The 22,006-nt window shown below is 44.6% G+C and overlaps 1 protein-coding gene across 1 annotated transcript; it reads left to right on the plus strand.

Moving 5' to 3' along the window:
- Window positions 1–3,613: 3,613 nt before the first annotated feature.
- On the plus strand, window positions 3,614–21,662 carry cdh10a (cadherin 10, type 2a (T2-cadherin)). Its single transcript, XM_049749548.2, has 12 exons — window positions 3,614–3,815; window positions 9,086–9,433; window positions 13,886–14,180; window positions 15,926–16,045; window positions 16,299–16,466; window positions 16,677–16,858; window positions 17,676–17,929; window positions 18,294–18,430; window positions 18,515–18,636; window positions 19,025–19,133; window positions 19,226–19,477; window positions 20,498–21,662. Exons 2-12 carry the CDS (start codon window positions 9,230–9,232, stop codon window positions 20,986–20,988), a joined length of 2,334 nt encoding a protein of 777 aa, XP_049605505.1. The 5' UTR covers window positions 3,614–3,815; window positions 9,086–9,229; the 3' UTR covers window positions 20,989–21,662.
- The last annotated feature ends 344 nt before the right edge of the window (window positions 21,663–22,006 follow it).

Here is a 22,006-nt window from a genome sequence, read left to right on the forward strand (position 1 = left end):
TTTGCTGACTTTGACACGTTTACGTCACAGTTGCTCAAATTCAGACGAATGCAAGGAAACATAACTCAAAATTTCTCGCAGATTCTTCCTAACGACTGCAAAGCTGTTTTTGTCACTCCTGGTTTAAGTGCATCGTAAAAACCTTACACACTAAAACAAACAGCAACATTTTCATCATATAGTTTAGACTTTACAACTTTGTGATAGAAGTCTAACAATGTTTTTTTTTTCTGTTTTCTTGGATATAAAAATCATGAAAGCCAGCTTGTGAACTTTTTCTTCAATAAAAGAAAAGTATGTTTCGTGACGGCAAAGAAAGAGCTCGGTCCTGAAGCAGCACACGGCTGGTCAATAATTTCTCACCGATTTAATATTTGAGGCTGGGATTATGAGAATTTAATATTTCAAGTGTTCCCCTTCTTACTCATCTTCTTTGTTATGACATGTTGTCAAAACCCACAAACATGGACATACATAGAATATTTGAATGGTTTCAAGAAAAAACAAACAACCGAGAAGAAGCATGTGTACGTGACCTGAATGACACACACATAAAGAAAGACCATTTTTAGTAGGCATGTTACTTTTTTCTTTTTTTTTTTTTTTGGTATTGTGCAACAATTAACATCACGCTATGCATTACCTCTCATGGGATGTACAGAGACAACAAATATATATTTGCGCATTAAAAGGGAATTGTGAAATTTGATCCAGCCTTAAAGTGTGTGGGTGTACCTAATAATGTGGCAGGAAGTGAGCTTGCTGTGATTATTATTATTTTTTTCAACCTGCGCAATCAGTGTGTCAAGCCGTTTATCACCATCGCTGTTGATGAAAACACAGGGAAAAAAAATCTTTCCCATCTTTTCCTGGTTTTGTAGTGTGTGTGTGTGTGTTTGTGTGTGTGTGAGACAGAAGAATGGAGTTGTTGGGTGTCTGGATGAAAGGTTGTGATCAGTGGAAAGTCTCCAGCTATTACTTGTCTGCCTCTTAGTAATGATTGGTCATGTCTGCTTGCTCGGAGTCCTTCAGGGAGAAGAACACCGTGTACTTTGATATATTTTAGGAATACACCGTTTCATTGTTTATTACATGGATGCGGTATTCGTGAAAGATGTCGGTTCCCATTTTCCTCCCCAGCGATTCGTTTTTTCTTGGATGTTATGACTTGTTTGAGCGTGTTGTATTTTGCACTCTTGGACAAAATGCCCCAAAGAAGCATAGAAAAAGGAAGGTGGAATCCATAATCATTTGATTTCATGGCCTGTAACCTCTATAAATTCTGCCATGGCAACGCACTTTCCATGTAATGCTCTGGGGGGGAGGGGGGGAGCACACGACCGCCCATGAATAAAAACCAGCAGAAAGAACGAGACTTGTCAGACTGAAGCTTCAAACACAAACAACAAGGCGGTGTCTTATTTTGTTGACATGTTGCAGAGGATGTTTGGAATATCGTTACTTACATCTCATTTACGGGTCACATCTTCAGAAAAGGGGATGGACGAGTTCTGATCACGAGGTGTCGGTATCCAGCCGGGACAGGCCATATTTCAAAGTATCGGGTACTCGTGAAGGCTTCTGATACTAGCTACTGATACTTAAGGAAAAACGCCGGGCAACTGCAGGCTTCAAGAAAATGGCGCATGAAATCAACAAACAGAGAAAAGAGAAATGAATTTCAAATCCACTTGTTCATCCAGCAGCTTCGCTAACACTTAAACGGTGAAGTATCACAGAAACGACCCGCATTTGCATTCCAACAACTCAGCACACGGGCGCGGCCAAAAACGATGGAAATGATGGAGCTCCATCAAACACTCGGCGTCATCATTAATTCACGCGGTGCGGAGACTTGCTCGGAATCCTGAAGAGAGACCGAGATTCCGCCAATGAACCGTCGCTCTCAAACAAATAAGACCTAAATTTTTTTTTTTTTAGTTCTGCTAGTTTCTTTTTAATTAATTGACTATAGTCGTACAAGAATCTACGTTAGAAATCCGGTCGTTTATTTCGTTTTTTACCGCTGTGTAATTCATTTTTTATGTTGACGCCGCCAGCTAGCTAAATACGGCACACGTTAGCTTTCACGACTACTCGCTTCTACATTCTTAACAGTCCGTTAACGTCTCTGTACACCGCATGCTGTGTCTGTTGTTTACTTTCCAATCAGACCTCATTGAAGCCACCGATAGACGATGCAGCGGTGTTTTAGCTCCCAGCTTCATTTCGCAATGTTGATTTCCCCGTAAATGAAGCCACTGAGAAATGAACAAAACCAAGACGTGTTCAATTAACTCCCAGCTGTTGTTCCGATGGATCCTTCGTGACCGGCTGTCGAAGAGACGCTCCCCGTGCTTGTCTTCTGTCAATACCTCAAATGGCGCCGTCGTGGTGCTGGTGTGGTGTGGGGCTCGTCGGGGGGCCGCCAGGGGGAAATCAGGGAGCTAATCAGCGGGCGGAGTGACTTTGGAGGTGAAAAGCGGGTGACGCTGATGGGAGCTGACGTGCGGAATTGGGAGAGGATCAAGAGACGGCGGCGCTTAAAGAAGCTGTTTCCCCAGCCTGGAAAACTTTGATTTTATTTAATGGAGTACTCATTAGGACAAAGCAGGGGGGCGTTGGGGGTGGGGTGGAGCACGGGAATGAGCTCCACTGGATGAGGAGGATGGGAAATGACTATGTAAGTGTATTTCCTCAAACACAAAGCGTGTTGCGGTTTGTTTGTCTCTGCGTAATTATCGTCCCGCGGGTCTAAATCGCAGGTAAATGAATACTAATTCCACCAAGAGATACACCGAATTTATCAGATGCACACGTGGATATCGGTAAACATGCCGTGCACCCCCATGCAGGCTCATGTACCTCCACCCTCCATTTTAAATCGAGAGAATGATGAAGCGCAAGTACTCATCCGATTATCAGATGGCGGCTACCTTGTTGCTTCCCCACTTGTTAATTACTTTGGCCTGTTTGCATTTTTTATTTATCTACTGCAGCTTATAATCACACGGAGAACAGATAGTTGCCTCGCTTAATTACGTGGTTTTCCAAACCCCCCCCAGAGTGACTCCCCACCTCACGGACATTCAGGTCACCTCGGAAGGGCACGTTTGGGGGTCGAATGGGCGAACTCCGACCCCTCAGCCTACGCGTTTGCTGAAGTCAAAGCTACACACCTCACCTAGAGACAAACAAAGGTTTTTGGTAGAGGTTCCAAGTGATGCTTGCAAGCCATCAGAGACCGAGGTAACAGTTTCACAGGATGTGATAGAAGATGCTCCAGGCGTGGCAAAAACGGACACAGCTCCTTCTGATGCAGAAGTGCCAAAGAATCCGTCCGTCATTTCTCCCCGGCATGTAGGGCACCATGCTCCACTTCTTCCTTTCCCTGTGCTTTCTTTATTTCCCTCCCCTTCTCCCCTCCTTTTCTTTATCACCAACTTGTGAATGGCAGCCAATCAGAAGCAGAGTTGCCTCGGCTTCAGCCTCCGTGACATCCAGATCCAAAAGTGATGCGCTGCTGTACAGAAAGACAGAAGGTGGGGGGAAAAGAGAAGAAAGTACAGGGGAGGGAAAAGGGGGAGAGGCCATAGTGAGGGAGGGAGGGACAGCGTACAAGGAACTCACTCTCTCTCCCCCTCTCTATTTCTCGGTGCACACATACATACACACAAACACTCGCACACACGCTCCCAGCAGCTGAGCCGTTGTCAGTCTTGGAATGTCGTCGCTGCCGGCGGGAGTCGGGTGCTCGGCTGCTAAGCACCGCTGAGGAGCAGGAGAAGCATCGCCTCATCCTGCAGGCTTTGCAAGTAAGACCTATACTTGTTGAGGGGGGTGGGATGGGGGGAGTTGGAATAATTCTCCCTTGCATTGTCGCAACAACTTCAAAAGAGCTCGGCTATCAGAAATATGAAGTCATATTGAATTTTTGAACTCGTAGTCTTGGACTCACTGATGATGTGGTGGTACGCTCGCCTGACTTTGCTGCAGGGAGCGCGGGCTCTGTTCCCACTTAGTGATGCTTTGATTGTTTTGTGCCCGGGTACTGGCGACCATTCCGGGGCGCAGTCTGCCTTTCATCTGGGGTAGGCTCGAGCTTCTTGCGACTCAGAATAGGATTAAAAAAACGGTCTCTGACCGGAGTCACCGATGGTGTCACTCAACTGACTTGAGCTCCGGGTAACTGAAAGCTCGTCTGTTTCGATATGTGCCCCGAGACTGGCAGGCGATCAGTCCGGGTTGTTGTCCAGTCTGCCTTTCGCCTGAAGTCAGCTGGGATAGACTCCAGATGAATGGATGAGGTTCTCTCTGACTAACTTTGCATGCAGGACTCGCATCATGGCTCAGTTTGTGAGGTTGTTTCGCGACACAAGATCCTCACTCTTTGCTTCGCAATGGTCAAAGTGACTCGCGTGAGGTGTGATAAGCTCCTTAACAGCGCTGTAAAGATCTCCCACTCACTCATCTTCCATGAAACTAGGGAGGGAAAATGATTTGACGCATCGTTCCAAGGGAAACAAGTGTGCTCCAGTTCTTTTTTTGTCCTCCCAAATGAGTGGATTTTTTTTTTTTTTTTTTTGGTGTGTGTCAACAAGGAAGCGTGCTCGGTGTCACAATATCGCTTTGGAAACACGAGCACGGCTCAGTGAGCTCCAACGGAGGCGGAGGTCGGCCAAGCAGCTTTCCTGCCTCGCAGTCCGAGGAAGAATCAGGAAGGTCGAGGGCTCCACCAAGTGGAGAAGAAGAGCTGCGTGCTGCCTTGTGATGCTTCTGGATTTCTACTTAGGTGGTCTTCAGCTTTTATGTGCACCAACTGCACTAATTACCAAAAATGTACTGTACATTAATTAATGCAGTCTTATAAAAGGACTCATTTTGGTGAAGAAGGCGAGCTGCCCATTAAGCAATTAACATTTTATGCATTTATTAATGTCCTTATGAAATACATGGCACGTTGCTATCTTATATTTTAGGCTAGAGAGACAAGAATGAAACGTTGGTAATGTACGTGACTGCTTAAGGCGGCTTGATTGTATGTGACTTGATTGGCCATGCTGTGCTGCCATGTTCCATTTTCCAAGTGAACCAATGTGAGACACAGACGTGACATTTGTTCTCGTAATGTGCATACGCACGGTAGACGACGTGCAAAAGCCAGCGTTGGTTTTTGTGACATAATCAAATGTGTAAAGGTCCACTTCATTGTCTTCCACCATTTGTGTTACGCAGTTGTGTTATTTTTAAGGACGACAGTTGGCCAGTGTGAAGAATAAGTTTTTATTTTCTCTCGCTTTTGTAGTCTTAAATAATAGGTACCTTTCAGTTCTGATGTAAGAAGACGTCAATATTTTTTTTTTTTGGCACGAATAAATAAACCGTCTGAATACTGACTTCTTTTCCTGCTCTGACTTTTTCTTTTTTAATTTTTCTAAATTTCCAAATGAAAGATTTTTGGGGCCTTGGTGGAGGTCTGCTCCATCCTGCCGCTAGCTTGAAACACCTCACAAGATGCACGTTCGTTCCTCACTCAATTAATTACAACTTTCATGTATCATAATGAACACACGGCATCTAGAATGATTCCTTTTTTTTCGTTTTTTTTCCATCATGTGGTGTTCAAAATGTCCGCTCACCGGCTAACACTCTGGACAATTTATTAGCATTCATAAAGCATAAAACGCGCACTTAACTTTCATGGCATAATCAATTAAACAGTGCGCTGGCAGGCTTTCAAAGGTGTCTTTCTCCAAGTAACATGCTAAAGCCGCTTTCTCCGATACAACGCATCAGTCCATAATTCGGAATATTTAACTCAAAGCCTTCCTGGTAATGATGAAGAACACGGTGCTGTTTTTAGGGCTAATTACTGCTTAATGAGGCGGTTCTCTACTATAATAGCGAGTGATGCTGGATTGTTAATCGTTTATTAAACATCTCCAAAGGAGTTAACGGTGTTATTAATGGATCATATTTCATGTACACGGGAATTGTTTAGGATGATATAAAAATTGTGCTGTTGGGATACAATCCAAGCTAACATTATCGATTTAGCGGATTTTACAACAGCAGTCACAAAGCTCTTCACATAATAATCATCAAACACAAATTAATATACACTAACAGTGTAAAAACAGTCTTTACCTATATGTGCTTGGATTTTTGGATTAAATAATTTTTTGGGGGACAGTTGTCCAATCTAATGATGCAACAGACTGGAATTAATTTTTGTACAACCATTATAATCAAAATATGTCTGACGGTGGTAATTAAAACTACGCATTAGCATTTAAAATACTTTTATTTTCCCACAAATTGACAGTGTGTCTTATAATCAGGTGCGCCTTATGTATGAATAGAATAAAGTTTGACTCATTTCCTGTGCTGCTTTACCGTAATGCGCCTTATAGCCTGTTGCGATTTATATAGGAAGTAGGAAGAAGTTTACTAGCTTAAGCTTCTTCCTACTCCTTTTCTAACAGTGATATATATTGTTTGTTGTTTGTTTTTTATTTTTTTTATTCTTTAAATCATGTTCAAAATAAAGATTCATTCATTCATATATGGAAACGTCCAAAAATAGACCTGTTGATTCAGACTGCGCTTTATAGTCCGAAAACTACGGTAACAGCAAAATTTAGATGCAGCGTATCGTGTGGAATAATAATTCCTTGCTCACCCAGTAGTTGTGAGTGACATTTTGAAAAGTGCTTAGTGTCTTAAAGTTTGGCGTAGCGCCTGCAACGGAGCGTGTTCAATTACGGGAAGCATACAAATGCTCGGCCCGGAGTCTTTCTCGCTCTCCCCCGTTCGTGATGAGCAGCTAGTTTACGTCTGATCAAAGAGCTTCTTATTCAGCAAAACAAGAATGTATAATTCTGCAGATTACACAAATGGAGCGGAGCCGAGCGCCTGCCAGGATGCGTCTTAGCACAAGATTAAGGATAACAAGCGCGGGACGCCACTTTAAAAAAGTGCACTGGCTCTCATTTGGTCCCGTCACATCCCAACTTTTTTCTTTTTCTCCCTTTGACTTAATCTAGTCATAAACAACTTTTTAATACTGCTGCTGATTTTAATAGGCTGAATAAGTTAATACAGCTTGAGTCTATAGGATCTGGCAAGGCTTCCGCACGCATGCACGCTCGCTCATCCTTTAATAGTGTTTGTAAGAATCCCGACGCGTGGTAGGCGCATCCCCATCAAGGATTCATATCCAGAACGCTATTAAAGTCCAAGGACGGGCGGGAATGTTAATTAGAAAATGCAATAACAAGCGTCAGCCCAGATTAATTTATCAGCCGCGTTTTTCTGATCTGGAGAAGGCTTGTGTCCACATCATGGTGAGAATAAAATCGGAAATGGAGGCAGAATCATCCAGCCGCAACCCGAAGAATTTTAATCCGTGTAAACATATATGTAAGCTACTTCTATATTCTTCCCAAAATTCAACCCCGGCAAATGATTCGAGTCCTTCACACAGTTTCACAAACCCTTTCTACCAGTTGACCCATCTTTGAAGTGACCCAGATAAAATGGTCACCTCAGTCCCGCGATATACTGTGTCTCTTCATCGATTAAATGGAGATTCTGCGGTCCTAAAAATATGTTCTTGGTATTCAAATCAGTTCCAAGTGGTCCATTGACCTTTGAGTCGTCCCCGAAGAGCTTAAGTCACAGACTAGTGAGCTCCCCTCGAGTACTCCAGCCTGGAGATGGGGGGGAGGGACATACTTAATGGGCTCTTTAAGAAAGAGAGATTTATTACAATTACCTTCCTAAAAGACCATCAATTATTCAAATATGGCTAAATTACCTATCAGGTCCAAGTCCTGCTGGGGATTCAGAGAGGAAGAAGAGTGCCAATATTAGGAAATACTTTTCATAAGTCCGACAGGGGTGATTTGTCTTGGACCGCATCGTGGCGTCAAAGGAGCGAAAAAGGAATCGAAGGGATTGACTGAAAGTAATGAACGCGAGACCAAATTAGCTCTCAAATTCCACCAGTGAGCGACACGATTAATCTCAGAGTTGCTGACAGAGGAGTTGCGGCTGGGATAGTTTGAGGCCACGAAGCAAACTAAACTCACAGATGGATGAATTAGGCCCGTCGCTCGAGTGCTGGCGGGCCCGCTTTGCGTCTTGGGACGCATTAGATGAGCGTGTTTTATTTTGCTAAGTAAATACAAGCATCCCGCCTGATGAATGTGTCTGACGGTACGAGCGAGGTATTGACGGCGTTTTTGGACTGTGTCGTCGTATTCTGCCAGCTACAGCAACACGTAATTAACCTCGGTGATGAATTTACACATGACGGGAAATTGCTGCATTAATAAGACATTATGTTCCGTGGAAATGACTTTTTCAGTCACGCTTAATGATATTTGCAATTCAACAACAACAACAGCTCATTAACTGAAGGTATCTACACTCAAAATTGTTGTGAACGTATTAGTTCTTGTTAAAATACATTGCTGTTCTACCACGGCAAATTCTCATTACAATAATAAATTCAGCCATCTTTTTTTAAGGGATCCTGCTCAGAATCTTTCCTAGGTGAATTTGGGAGGCGGGTTACACCCAGGCAGACTCTTTCAGGTTTATTTTACGAAGTCAATACCTCAACAGCCTGTGTCAAACTCGAGGCCCGGGGGCGAGATACGGCCCGCCATATCATTTTATGTGGCCCGCAAATTTTGCATCGACTTTGTGTCATTACTAAAATTACAAATCGTCCTCACTTTAAAAAAAAAAAAAGATATTGCTTGCAATTTTTATTCTCATTCGTTCTGTTTAGTTTTTACTAGTCTCTGATTTCCAAACTAGTTTTTCATCCGTTTGTTTTGTTGCCTTTACTGTATATAGCAGACATCATAATGGCCCTCCGAGGGAAACTATGATTATGATATAGCCCGCAACAAAAATGAGTTTGACACCGTCACCTTAGAGGAAGTGTACGCTATTCGAGCGTGAAGTAGTCGGTAACCTTGTCATACATCATGTTCATTATAAACAGCAGGGCCCTATCGCCTATTTTCTTCTACACACATTTGTAATCAAAACATTTTGCTTTTCCCCTCAGGCGCCTGATTTTTGGGATCACCGTGAGGAATACAATGTTCGTTGTGCTCACACTACCTTGCAGTCTTCATCGAGTCCCAAGCTCTTCTCCGTAATTGCCACGTCGTCATTTCAGAAGCGTCCCTCGGCCGCCGAATCGGATACCATGCTCCTCAGCCAGCTGGTCCCGATGCTGTGCTTCCTATGGCCCGCCATCGCCTTGCCTCTCGCACCTGGGAATATTGGAAATGTGTTTGGAATGCAAGAGAGCGACGGTAGGATTCTGCAGCGCTCCAAGCGGGGATGGATGTGGAATCAATTCTTTCTGATGGAGGAATACACCGGAAATGATAAGCAGTACGTCGGCAAGGTAAGGTGTCCAAAGAGATTTGGCCTGACACAAATCTCTGAAAACATTTGTTACCAGGTTGGGGCTGGTTGGAAGTAAAAGTCTGATGACATCAGGGTATTACGGTATTTCTAATTGCAGATTGTAGAACAAACCTTTTCCAATTTCCAAATATGTACGTTAGTGATTGTCAGCTGCTGAGCAGAATGTTGAACGTGTCGAACTCCAGAGGTATTTAAAGACTTTTATTTGACATGAGACAGTTAAGAGAAAGCGCAACAACGGAGCAGCTAATCAATCACTCGTGACCTATCGATTTGTTGAAAATAAGACTTGCCCATGAAGCTTCTCTGGCCGGAGGAGACTTAGCGGAGGGCAACTCGTATTCGATTTTCAGACTTTGTTAGCGAGCACGCCAGAGCATCCAACACGGCGAGGTCTCTGGCCGATTGCGGCCTTCTTAAGGATCCCGAGATTGATTCCACCCGGCAACTTGGATATACGAGGAAGACGAACCTCTTGCTAAACTGCATCTCCGCATCCCCCCCCACCTCTTCAAAAAATATGATGAGCTGTGGGACATGTGCGCTCCTGCCAGATCAGAGCGGGAGCTGCCGTCAGCCGGGTCGGGGCTGGCGCAATAAAGACAGGTGTGATGAGGAAAGGAACGCTACACTTATCAACTCCGGCGAGGCAAATGCGGTGACTGTCGACAGCCAATTTTCTCGGAGGAGGCTGCCTTTCATCACACACCTCATCCTCGGCGGTAAACAAGTGTGCCGGGGTGAGCCGCGGGGGGGCTCTGACAACTTCTTTGCTGCAGCTATCGCACTGGAAGCACACGCACAAATGGATTGGCGGGGAGGAGGAAGAAGAAAGCATATCAATCAGGCGGGCGGATGAAATGCGCCTTGTTGTGTTATGTGATGCGGCGGCAACGTAAATGCCAAGTGTGAAGCGGGTTATCAGTTGATGCTTCGGCTGCCACGCACCTCGCCTTGATGTTCCCCGCCGCCGCATGACAGCACGGGCTTCATTTCTGCTGTCCAATATCCTTCATTATTCCGCTGTCAGAAAAAACATGAGGCTGTAATGAATTGCTGAGGAAGGCCGGGCGCTATACGTAGGACTAATTTCATCTCTTTGCGAAAAAGGGACGGACGGACGGAGAAAGCACTTAATGGTGACGTCTTGACGGTCCGACTGGTAAAGATCATTTCTCGGCGTGGGCGATGGGAGGCCTTGTTTGTTTCATGTTCAATCAAAGCCCCCGCACACACGCTCGCTTGAAAGGTTGATTTCTTGATTGTGGCAATCAAATGCTAAGCAAAGAAAAGGCATCAAAGCAACTTATTTTGCAAACGGGATAAAAACAATCTAAGATATGGGGGAAAGAAATTCTAGTTCCATGTCTAATAAATTCAAGATGAAGTGAAATCAACAGTACCGTATTTTTTAGACTATATAATAAGACAGAGTCTCAACTATTTTTGAAAACTTAATGTAAAAAATGATTTTATTTTACTCCACTTTAAGTGAGCTTCAGTTTTCTGTATTTTCCACTCTTTCCTCACTTTTATCTGCTTCTCCAACTTTTTTATGGCCCAAGGTCTACAATTGAGAAATGAATTCACAGCCCTTGGCTTGCATTTTAACCTTAATCAATTCAATATCGGCGATGCTTCGTCAAGTCAAACGTACCCAAACCTCGCTCATGTTTTTTGTATCCGATGAACCTGATTTATTTGGTTTTAGTGGTTGCGTTCTGAGGATCCTTGGATTGCAAATTGGTAAAAAGGTGAAGGCAGTGCTGGTGGAAGTCTAAACGAATAAAAGGGAAAAGAAAATGTGTGGTGGAGCGTGGGACGAGGTGCTGGTGCCGAATAAAATGAAAAATAAAATCAAACCTGACCATCTTCTGTCACATCTCCACACAGAATCATCTCACAACCTTGGATTTGAGCAACGATGAATATGAAGCATTTGTTACTCCCCACTATTGGCTGGTGTGAGGCCATCCAATCCCATTTGAAGTGACTTTCACGAGGCGGCTAATAAGTGCCGCGGTTGAGCGTGCGCAGCTGCAGCAGCCCACTTCTAAAGGCTTGCAATGCTGAGCAATACATCTGCAAACTTGACGCCAGCGGGGCCAGCAAAATCCCATTAAGGCGCTGGCACCTTCCATTGTGCCCTGCCTCATAAAACCCTTGCCTTCATAAGAATTATTACTATTTCATTTTAGCTGTGTTCATATTTTTTGCCAGCCTTGGGATGCGGCGGCGGCGGCGGCGGCCTCGCTCGCCACTTGAAAGAAATATAATATAAAGAAAGCAGCCTAAAGCTACGGCGGGGTCCACGTCGAACCTGCAAAAAAAGGCACGAGTACCGGGCGCTCTGTTTTAACGTTAAAGCGAGAGCGAGCAGGCGAGCGGGAGAGTAATTATTCCGTCTCCATTCTGTGTCGCTATCTCCTCGCTGCAGCAGCGAGCGACACGGAGCGGAGGACTGACAAGAATTGCCAATGATTTCCTTGCTTTGCAGACAATTGCTCAGTGTTTGTGCGAGGCAATTTCACTCATCAAGGCTCTCCTCTGTGCTTGTGTTGTAGGGCCATGAAAAGGCGTTTTTTTTTTTGTCTGTTTTAAGCAAAGCCACCAAATGTAGCGCCGTCGTCATTTGATTTCGCCCAAGCCCCGTGAAGACGTTTCGTGTAAGCACTTGTAAGAGGATGCAATGTGTTTGGTGCACTCCAAGATTTCTTGCCTCCTGCTACCCGTTTGAGATGTGCAACTGAACCTAGCTAATGGAGTATTAACATAATTATTCCGAGAGGTCTCGTCACCCTCCTTGTTTGAACTTATAGTCGTGCAAAAGTGAAATTAATTTTAAGTGTCCTTTATTAGAGACTCATGATTGCGTCATCAAACTTTGCAGTGATGCAGGCAAGGACAAGATTTTTTTTTTTGCAATTTACTATCATCTAGCTGTCTTCATATTTGGTATCAATTGGGAAAAATTCTTTAAAAATCATCTGGAAATGACCAAAATTCCCGTCTTTTCAGGCGTATCTTGTTTTTTGTTTGCCTACCAAAATCCATTCTGGTAAATTTAGAGCAACCATTAGGTTGGCGGCATAGCTTCCCATTATGGAAATCAGGCCATGACAGCTGATGGAAACTGCTACCAGCTTTTTGTCAACAATAACGCTAAAAATGTTGTCCCGGGAGTTGATTGTTGCGCGGCACCCTGCAGGTCGTAACGAGGCGCGGGCGGTTCATGGCAAGCGCGCTCGTGGAAGCCCATTTAGATGCAAACAAATTCCTGCAAACAGCTCACCGGCATAAAACTGTCACTCACAGGCCCTACTTTCGCATCTCCAAGGCCTCGTAAATTCCACGTCCTTCCGCGCTCGAAAATAAGACTAGGGGAGGTTCCCGCTGGCAGCCACGATATTTTAAAACTCATTTTTTATCGGGAAGTCTCAGAATCTTTTTTTTTTTTTTTTTACAAATACATTCACGAACCCAATAGGAGCTATTTACATCAGTCAAACAAATAATTAGCTTCCTTGCAGCGTTGCCGCATTAATATTAACAATTCGCAAGGCAACGTACGACGTGTCATTAAACGCGCTAGGCGAGCTCTCTAAAAATAGCCGCTAATGAATCAAGTATCGGTCAGCCACTTGTACAAGGTGACGGATAGGTCGGAGGTGACTCATTTTAGTCAGCGCTCCACCCTTTCTGCCTCGAGTTGTTCCTCAACCACGCAATTCCGAAGATAAATCCAATGGCGTGATTGGTGAAATATGTCAAGGGACATTTTAGCGTGTCTCGTCTGTTTTGTGGGGAAGAAAAATGGAAAGCTCTGAGGGCTTCTGTCATGAGAGCAAGAGTAGATGCTGTTAAAACAAGATCTACATCAATTGTTAATACCTTCGGAAGAGATTGAAGTCCAGAACCTTGCGAGTAAAGGTTCACAATACTGTACAAGAGTGTTGGTAACTTGCTGCATCACATAAAATGGAGAGAATCTTTTATTTCCCGGTGATCGATGCAGAAAAGGTTCTTCAAATGTCCCACAGCCTGACTTTGGTCATAAACAAACACGGTGAAGAATTCTTCCATGTCCTTGAGCGAGATGAGGCTAATATGCCAAATGTGAGATGCTTTCTACTCAAAAAAGAAGAAAGGAGAAGCGGAGCACAAAAAGCTCTTCTGTGGGATTTTACGGGACCTAATGCGTGCGTAAAGTGCCGCCGCCGTCGCCCTCAAATTGGCGCCGCATCGACTGGGTCGTCCAATACAAAAAGAGGAACAGCTTGAATGGTCGAGTGAGTGCCAAATATACTTCAAAACGCTTTTGAGTGCAACTTGTTTTCTCCAGCCTGACCATTGACACAAAAAAACAGGCCAAGGATTCGATCTATACTTATGTCAACATCCAAAAATCTTCTCTGTGTTTGATTTCCAGCTCCACTCCAACATGGACAAAGACGACGGCACCGTCAAGTACGTCCTGACGGGAGACGGCGCCGGAACGTTGTTTGTGATCGACGAAAAGTCAGGCGATATCCACGCCACCAAGAAACTGGACCGCGAGGAGAAGTCCATGTACACGCTCCACGCCAAAGTACTGGATCGCATCACCAACCAAGAAATGGAGCCCGACACCGAGTTTAACATCAAGATCCACGACATCAACGACAACGCGCCGAAATTTGAGCGGAACATCTATTTCGCCAGCGTCCCGGAGATGTCGGATGTTGGTGAGTGGAGATTTGCGAGGAGCTTCTACTGCTGAAAAATATTTATTGTGCTTCAAAGTTTCAGAAAAACAAATCAATCTTTGAGAGGCAGTTCATTCGTTTGTGTTGATCCATTAAATTGCGACGATAAACAGAAGACAAAGCATCCGTCATGTGATGTTATATTCACGTTATTTGTGTTTGGTCCGCCTCATTAAGTATTCCCAACAAGCCTTGTCATTTTCCATTGTTTTAACTGCCGTCCCACACGTTTTATGTTCTGATTGTCATTTTTTTCCAATTAAGCCTTTGCTTGCTCGCACTTTGCTTTTCATTGCGAGTATAAATAAACCAAATGGCCTGAATGTAAAGTGGCACGCCTATAAAGCATAATCTAACCGCAGATGAAAAAAAACATTCCCAATTATGAATACAATTGAGCAATCGGGGGGGTCAATCAAAAGCCAATTATCTCTGCGGCAAATAACAAAGAGCCTTGTTTGGGGGGGATTCATGATGCCGGCTAAAGATGGGTCAGGGTCGCCGTTAGTCATCGGGCAGACTAATAAACAGTTTGGATTGAACACCGCGCTTCATCAAGTCAGCCGGCCATGAGAGGCGGCAGCCATCAGTTCTGGCACTAAGTGGGACAGATGTTCAAGGCTTCATTAGTATGCGGCCAGACTCGGCGACCCGATCGCTGCACGGCGGCGGTGGCAGCGGAGGTCTCCGGAATGCCAAGGACGGTATTAGCCACGCGGCCTTGTGGAGGATATGGAGCTGCAAAAGGACTCTCTCTCTCTCTCTCTCTCTATTTGTTTTTTCTTCTTCTCTGTCCGCAATACACAGCCTTCATTATTGCTCCGACCGTGACATTTAAGCCCAATAAAATGGCGTTATCATTAAACCGCAATGTTATGCATAGCCGACATTTAGCGGCCTGTTAACGAGGTTATTTGAGGGCAAAATATTGGTAAGGTAAAGTCTGTCTGCCTGACTTTAGTGGTACCATTTTTTTGTTTTAGGTATTTCACTTTCAACCCATGAAGAAACAAACACATACACACACGATATACATCAGGGGTGTCAAATTTATTTTTGTCGCGGGCCGCATCATTATATAAACTTTATTACAGGCTCTTGGCCCACAGGGTAGAAAACAAACATCACATATATTAAAATAAATTTAAAAAAGTACATTTCAAATGTCATTGTTTGCTTCAAAGGGCCATTAAAATTGTCAACCCAAATAAATTTATGAACATCTCATATGAGATATATAGTATAGGCTACACAACAAAGTGATGAATAACTAGTTTTCAAAACAGAGACTAATAAAAACAGTTCAAATATTTAAAATTTAAATATAGAAATCAAATACTCAAAAATAAAAGAAAATTGAAAACATTTATGGTAATAAAAATTGCTAACAATATCTTTATTTTTTAAAAGTGAAAACAATTTAAAATTCTGGAACGGACATGAATTTGATGCACAATTTGTCTTCACGGGCCACCTAAATTGTTGTGGCGGGCCGTATCTGGCCCCCGGGTCTTGACTTTGACACCTGTGATATACATGACCAAGTATTCACGGGGATTTCGAGTCTTTCGTCTTTCAACAATAAACTCAATAGACTCTTACTAAGACGGGTTAGTGGACTGCCTGTACAAAATGAGTATTCCGAGGCCTCCGATCGATGGCTATCAAAAAGGATTCCATTTCACACTCACCTTTTTTCTGCTCCTGTTTTTTTTTTTTTCCAGGTACTTCAGTAGCCACCATAACGGCAACGGATGCTGACGACCAAACGTACGGCAACAGTGCCAAGCTGGTCTACAGCATTCTGCAGGGACAGCCTTACTTTTCCGTGGATTCCGAGAACGGTGCGTGGAGCTACATTAGCCAGTGAGCCCCCTGCTCGTATGGAGTCTATGAAAAGGTCTCGTTAAGTGTGACGGAACATTAAACGGCATCTCGCCCAGCGAGGATTTCTTTCTGCCATTCTTAAGCACAGCTAAAGACACGTTTCACGGCACTAACTCTCCAAATCCGTCTCTTAAAACGCTAAGCTAATTAGGGGAAAGACGACTTAAAGCGGGCAAGAGAATGTGGTTTATTTTTTCTTCTTCTTCTCAGGCACCATTAAGACAGCACTTCCCAGCATGGACCGGGAGGTCAAGGAGAATTACCAGGTGGTGATCCAGGCTAAGGACATGGCCGGACAGATGGGGGGTCTCTCGGGGACCACCACGGTCAGCATTACCCTCTCCGACGTCAATGACAGTCCGCCCCGCTTTGCCAACCGTAAGCATCTTTGTTTTTTACGACTCCAATTTGGATTAAAAGTTTGTTTGATTTATACATGATTAATCCGTAAACTCTGGGGATCGTGTCGATGAACCATCTGGCAAAAGAATGACGTTTTTCAAAATTTTACAAAATAACGTTTAGGGTCTTTTCATGGTTGGCCAAAGTCAAAGGTTAAGGATACACTCACGTGATGTCACATTTCAGATTCCTTCCGCATCAGCGCCTTGGAATCCACAGAGATCGGCGGTGCCATCGGCCGTATCAAAGCCGACGATCCCGACTTGGGCCGCAACGCCGAGATGGAGTACAGCGTGGTGGAAGGCGACGACAACTTTAACATTATCACGGACAAAGCCACCCAAGAAGGCATCATCATTGTCAAAAGGGTGATTGTGCCACCACATCAATTTGTCGTCAAACATACACATAACTGTAAACACAGGAACAGTTGTGTGTACCTAATAATATGACGCGGTGACTAAACATGAATCATAGCAGCCCTTCTGCGCTAAATCGTTGCAATGAAAATGAGTTTGACAACCGTGGTTTTATGCCATTTGATAGCCGCTATGATGTGCACAGAGCACGCTTTCCTTCTGCAAGCAAAGTCTGGCACGACACGTCGAGCGGCACACAGGAGATTAATGTGCCTGAGACGCTTTAAACCCCACAAGAAGATCTGCTTAATTCACATTTTTCTCCCGAATGAATCCTGAACCACTGCCTGACTTTTAAAAATCTGCTATCGTTATCAGGCTTTTTCGCTATAATATTACCTTGTCGCTTTTTAAGTTCCTGAAAGTGAGCGTATTGCCCGTGCTCTTTCATTTCACCCACGGAAGTTTTATCAGCTTCCACGTCTCATAGTGAGTAACTTCCGACGCACAATCGTAGCGTTTTGGATTAGAGAGTGCCGCCCGATAAGGTTCATTCACATGAGAAAGGATAAATGACGGAATTTGCTTTTGGGAAGTGACGTACGGAACCAGCTACATCCTGGGCCTCTGAAATGAATAATAGAAAAGGAGTCTTTTGTCAGTGAGTCTTTTGTCAGAAACTCATCATTTTCTCGCAAGATCTCCTCCATCAGCATTCCTCACCCTGACTTGTAACTTCCAATCGAGAGCGCTACGGAGATAAAGGCTAAAGTGCCTATTACAGTCTACCGGCGAGATTCCTGACGCTGATCCCTCTCATCCGCAGGCGCTCGATTACGAAAGCAAGCGAGACTACGAGTTTAAGGTTGAGGTGAGGAACACGTACCTGGATGCCAGGTACATCCAGGGTCTGAAGTTCAAGGACTTCGCCACCGTCAAGGTGACGGTAGAGGACGTGGACGAACCTCCCGTTTTCACCCGCAATCCTTACATCATCGAGGTTCACGAGGACACGGCCGCCGGCAGCTTTGTGGGCGTGGTGTCAGCCCGGGACCCCGACGCTGATAATAAGATGGTCAAGTATGTAATTTATTCTAAAACTAAGCTAACATGTAAAGGACAAGTCTTTTACAGCGGTACCTTAAGAGTCTAATTAGTGGTACTGATTTACCCTGGTCGGCAAGTTGTCAGTAAACAACCGAAAAAGAACGGATGGCAATACATTACAAAAGCAGCAGAAATGTAAAGCCAAGTGGTACCCTGTGGCTGTTTCTTGTTTGGCAACATTACACAAAACCATTGGCAGTAGATTATGCTCAGAGGCTTGCGGCATACAATGACAAAACGTTTGTCCCCGGACAGTCTTGAATTCGAAAGATCTTGCATGTATCACTGCTAGAAGGTTTGGTGACACTGATGAGTTTTTTTGGTTGACTTGGCGCAGATACTCCATCGATCGTCACACGGATCTCGAGATGCTCTTCAACATCGATTCGTCCAATGGCACTATTACAACCCGGAAAGCTTTGGATCGAGAAATGTCCAAATGGCACAACATCTCCGTGATGGCTTTGGAAATGAGTACATCTTTTAGCTTTTACGTGTTGGTTATTTATTTTGTTATGACTAAAAAAAAAACCTAACAATCTTCAACCCTTGTGGTAGACAACCCACGTCAGGTTGCCCGTGTACCGGTATTCATCAAAGTCCTGGACGTAAACGACAACGCCCCGGAGTTCGCCATGTCCTACGACACGTTTGTCTGCGAGAATGTCAAAGCAGGACAGGTAAGTACGGAAACTAATATCAAACTATATGTTGACAGAAAGTAATGATTGATCATCTCGTTTGAAATTGCAGTGAAAGCACAACTCGCATGTCTAAAGGAAAAAAGTAAAGTTCAGAGAACTAATCTCAACTGTCATTGGGCAAAGTTCCAAACGAGTTGGCAGCAAAACTAGCCACTCGCTGACATTGAGAGGGCGGCTGTTAGCACGTTAGCGCTGCGCAGTCACACATCCATGTCGCCATCCAACGATTGTTGTTGTTCATAGCCGAGCCAAACGAGAGGCAGCTAATTCTTTAATGAGCTCATTTGCCGATCATTCTTCTCCCTGTCATCTATCAATCATTTTAATTTACCAGACTTGCTAATACTTATTTTTTTTCAAACAGTTGATTCAAACCATCAGTGCTGTCGACACAGACGAGCCCCTGGTCGGACACAAGTTTGTCTTCAGTATAAAGGCGGACAATCCGAACTTTACCATAAGTGACCAAGACGGTTAGAAACTTTTGACAATTCTATCCAGCTGCCACTTTTGACGACGTGATTATCAAAAGATTGATAATCATTCAGTTCTCTTCATCCTGCAGATAACACCGCCAATATCCTGACCCGACGCGGAGGCTTCAGCCGGCGCGAGATGAGCGTCTATTTTCTGCCGGTGGTAATCTCGGACAACGATTACCCCATCCAGAGCAGCACCAGCACGTTGATCGTGCGCGTTTGCGCCTGCGATAGCCGTGGCAACATGCAGTCCTGCAATCCTGAGGTGCTGCCCTTCTCTGACGGGCTCACCACCGGCGCCTTGGTGGCTATATTACTCTGCGTCATCATTCTACTCAGTAAGTTGGAACAATCAAAAACTTTTTTGCCTAACATACGGAGTTTGACCTAATTTGGTTGCAGTGTGTTTACTTAAGAATCTTTCCCCAATCAGCCTTTAGCCACATGCTACTTTGTCAATCTAGAGCTCATCGGCGAACCATCACAACATCGATCTGCTCGCCATCTAACAGTTTTCTTGCTTAACATAATATCACACCGGCCTCGGCTCGGCTCCACTAGTTGGACATGAGCACGGTGTGTATTCTCCTCATTATGTCCCCTCTGTCACGTCCGTCAGAAATGATCACAAGGCGCCACTCAAACAGCCACCTTGCACCCCTCGTCCGACCCTATGTGCACCGCCTTGTAATTAACACTCAGGCGGGGGGCGAGTGGACAACCACGCCGCCCGCAGTGAGGACGGAAAAGGTGAAGGACTCGTGCTCGTTGGAAATTCAGAGATTGTTTTCCACTCTCGCTCGGTAAGCGCTGACTCCGTGGATGCTGCCAAAAGAATGAAAGGAGATTTGAGAGGTTGTCCGCCGGCCAGCATTAAAAGTATCCTCCGAGCAAAGTGCATCTTATACAATCGACGCGCCATTCAGGGGAAAAGAAAGAAAAGGCTTTCTCACTGCATCTTTGATAATAGAAGACGTATGCCTGGGGCGATGGTGAGGATTCATCAATGGCAGTAAATGTGTTTTCCGCTCTGTACATTGGAGCTCGCAAATGCCTGATACGTATTAGCATGCTAGCACTTACCTCTTTGCTGCTTTATTTTTATTTGAACATGTATACATCCCTTGCAGGCTACTTTCATGATGGAGAGAGCTTCATTGGTGTACTGCACAAGTGTCAAACTCAAGGGTCAGATACGGCCCACCACATCATTTTATGTCGCCCGCAAAGACAAATTGTGCATCAAATTCGTGTGTCATTACTAGAATTGCAAATTGTCTTCACTTTTAATGCCTCCGTCTTGCGGTATCTCGAGGCAATATAATAACAGCCTTTCTTTTCCCGTGGTTTCTGTGCAGTGATCGTGGTTCTCTTTGCCGCCCTGAAGAGGCAAAGGAAGAAAGAGCCTCTGATTATCTCCAAAGATGACGTCCGGGATAACGTGGTCAGCTACAACGACGAAGGCGGCGGCGAGGAAGACACGCAGGCTTTCGACATAGGGACGCTACGCAACCCCGAGGTGATGGATGCTAACAAGTTACGCAGAGACATCATCCCCGAAATGCTGTTTTCCTTTCGGAGGACATCGCCCATAAAAGATAACACAAACGTCAGAGACTTCATCAACGGGAGGCTTCAAGAGAACGATTCCGACCCGACCGCGCCCCCTTATGACTCGCTGGCCACGTACGCTTACGAAGGCAGCGGCTCGCTAGCGGAATCGCTCAGTTCGCTGGAGTCCACCGCCACCGAGGGGGACCAGGATTATGATTACCTCAGCAGCTGGGGACCGCAGTTCAAGAAGCTGGCAGAAATGTACATCGGAAGAAGTCCGGGACGGGAGACCTAGAGGGAGCCTGACCCCGTTTTTCCAGTTTGCAAGCTAGCCGGACACGCTCAATGTCCCGCTAGCCTGCGAACTAGCAAGTGTACCGTCAGCCTACCTATGTATCAAGCTAATTATCTATTCATGTCCGATGCGCTAGCTAGTGCGCTAGTCCGCAATTTGTCTGTTTGACTCTCACACGTGCACGTAGTTGCACACACCGTTGCCACTGGGAACTCAAACTTGACTGTGCCGGTCCAGTTCTCCAAGTTTTACTGTTTCTGGTCAAAAATAAGTAATGATGCCTTTTGACTTTTAGGACTTTTTTGTGAACATGGCGTGGAAATGTGTTTTGTAACCGAGCAGAGCGATAGCAGTATTGTATACTCTCAATGTTTAATGGCACTGGATTGTGTTTGGAAGCCCAGTCACTCCATGGAAAAAGTGTACATGTACAAAGTGTTTTGAAACATTCTATATAATCTTTGCTATTATTTGTCTGACGAGCAATGTCCGTGTGAACGGTTGGTGCAGTTTATTTGTCAAACTGGAGTCATTTCATTCTGTAGGCGTAACATGTAACCAGAAAGTGTAAGTTGTAGGAAAACACTGGATTCATGCTGCTTGAATGCCGAGTCATATTGTTTTATATTTATATTTTTCTACTTATTTTTATAATAAAATGAAGAAAAAGTTGCTTTCTAGGTTTCTGGGGGCTGTTTCTTTTCCGTAAGAAGTAAATTATTGACTGCGGGAAGCAAGATTGATCCAAGTGCCATTAATAAGGTCCAACAAATGTTCCAACTAATTGGACCTCAGCGGCCAACGATGAGCTTTAAAAAGAGACGGGGAAAAAGCGGCCGCCTCTCTTCGGGGTTTCTATCTGGACGCACCATGTGAGTGCATGATTAAGCAGAACATGTCGCGTTTGATGTTAGAAAGGCATTTGCATGTCACATGGAATAAAACATGACACATGACCCCCAATGGCGAAGCAGCTGAGAGATGTTGGTGCAGCAGCGCTGGCTCGCATTAGCTATAA

The sequence above is a fragment of the Syngnathus scovelli genome, chromosome 18 (assembly GCF_024217435.2).
Source record: "Syngnathus scovelli strain Florida chromosome 18, RoL_Ssco_1.2, whole genome shotgun sequence".
Lineage (NCBI taxonomy): Eukaryota > Metazoa > Chordata > Actinopteri > Syngnathiformes > Syngnathidae > Syngnathus > Syngnathus scovelli.

Bases quoted from the DNA above. Each gene is read 5' to 3' on its own strand.
- cdh10a (XM_049749548.2), top strand. From the start codon at position 9,230: ATGCTCCTCAGCCAGCTGGTCCCGATGCTGTGCTTCCTATGGCCCGCC. The intron at 16,859-17,675 runs GTGATTGTGCCA...TCTCATCCGCAG, and splicing joins GCATCATCATTGTCAAAAGG to GCGCTCGATTACGAAAGCAA. The intron at 18,637-19,024 runs GTAAGTACGGAA...TTTTTCAAACAG, and splicing joins AGAATGTCAAAGCAGGACAG to TTGATTCAAACCATCAGTGC.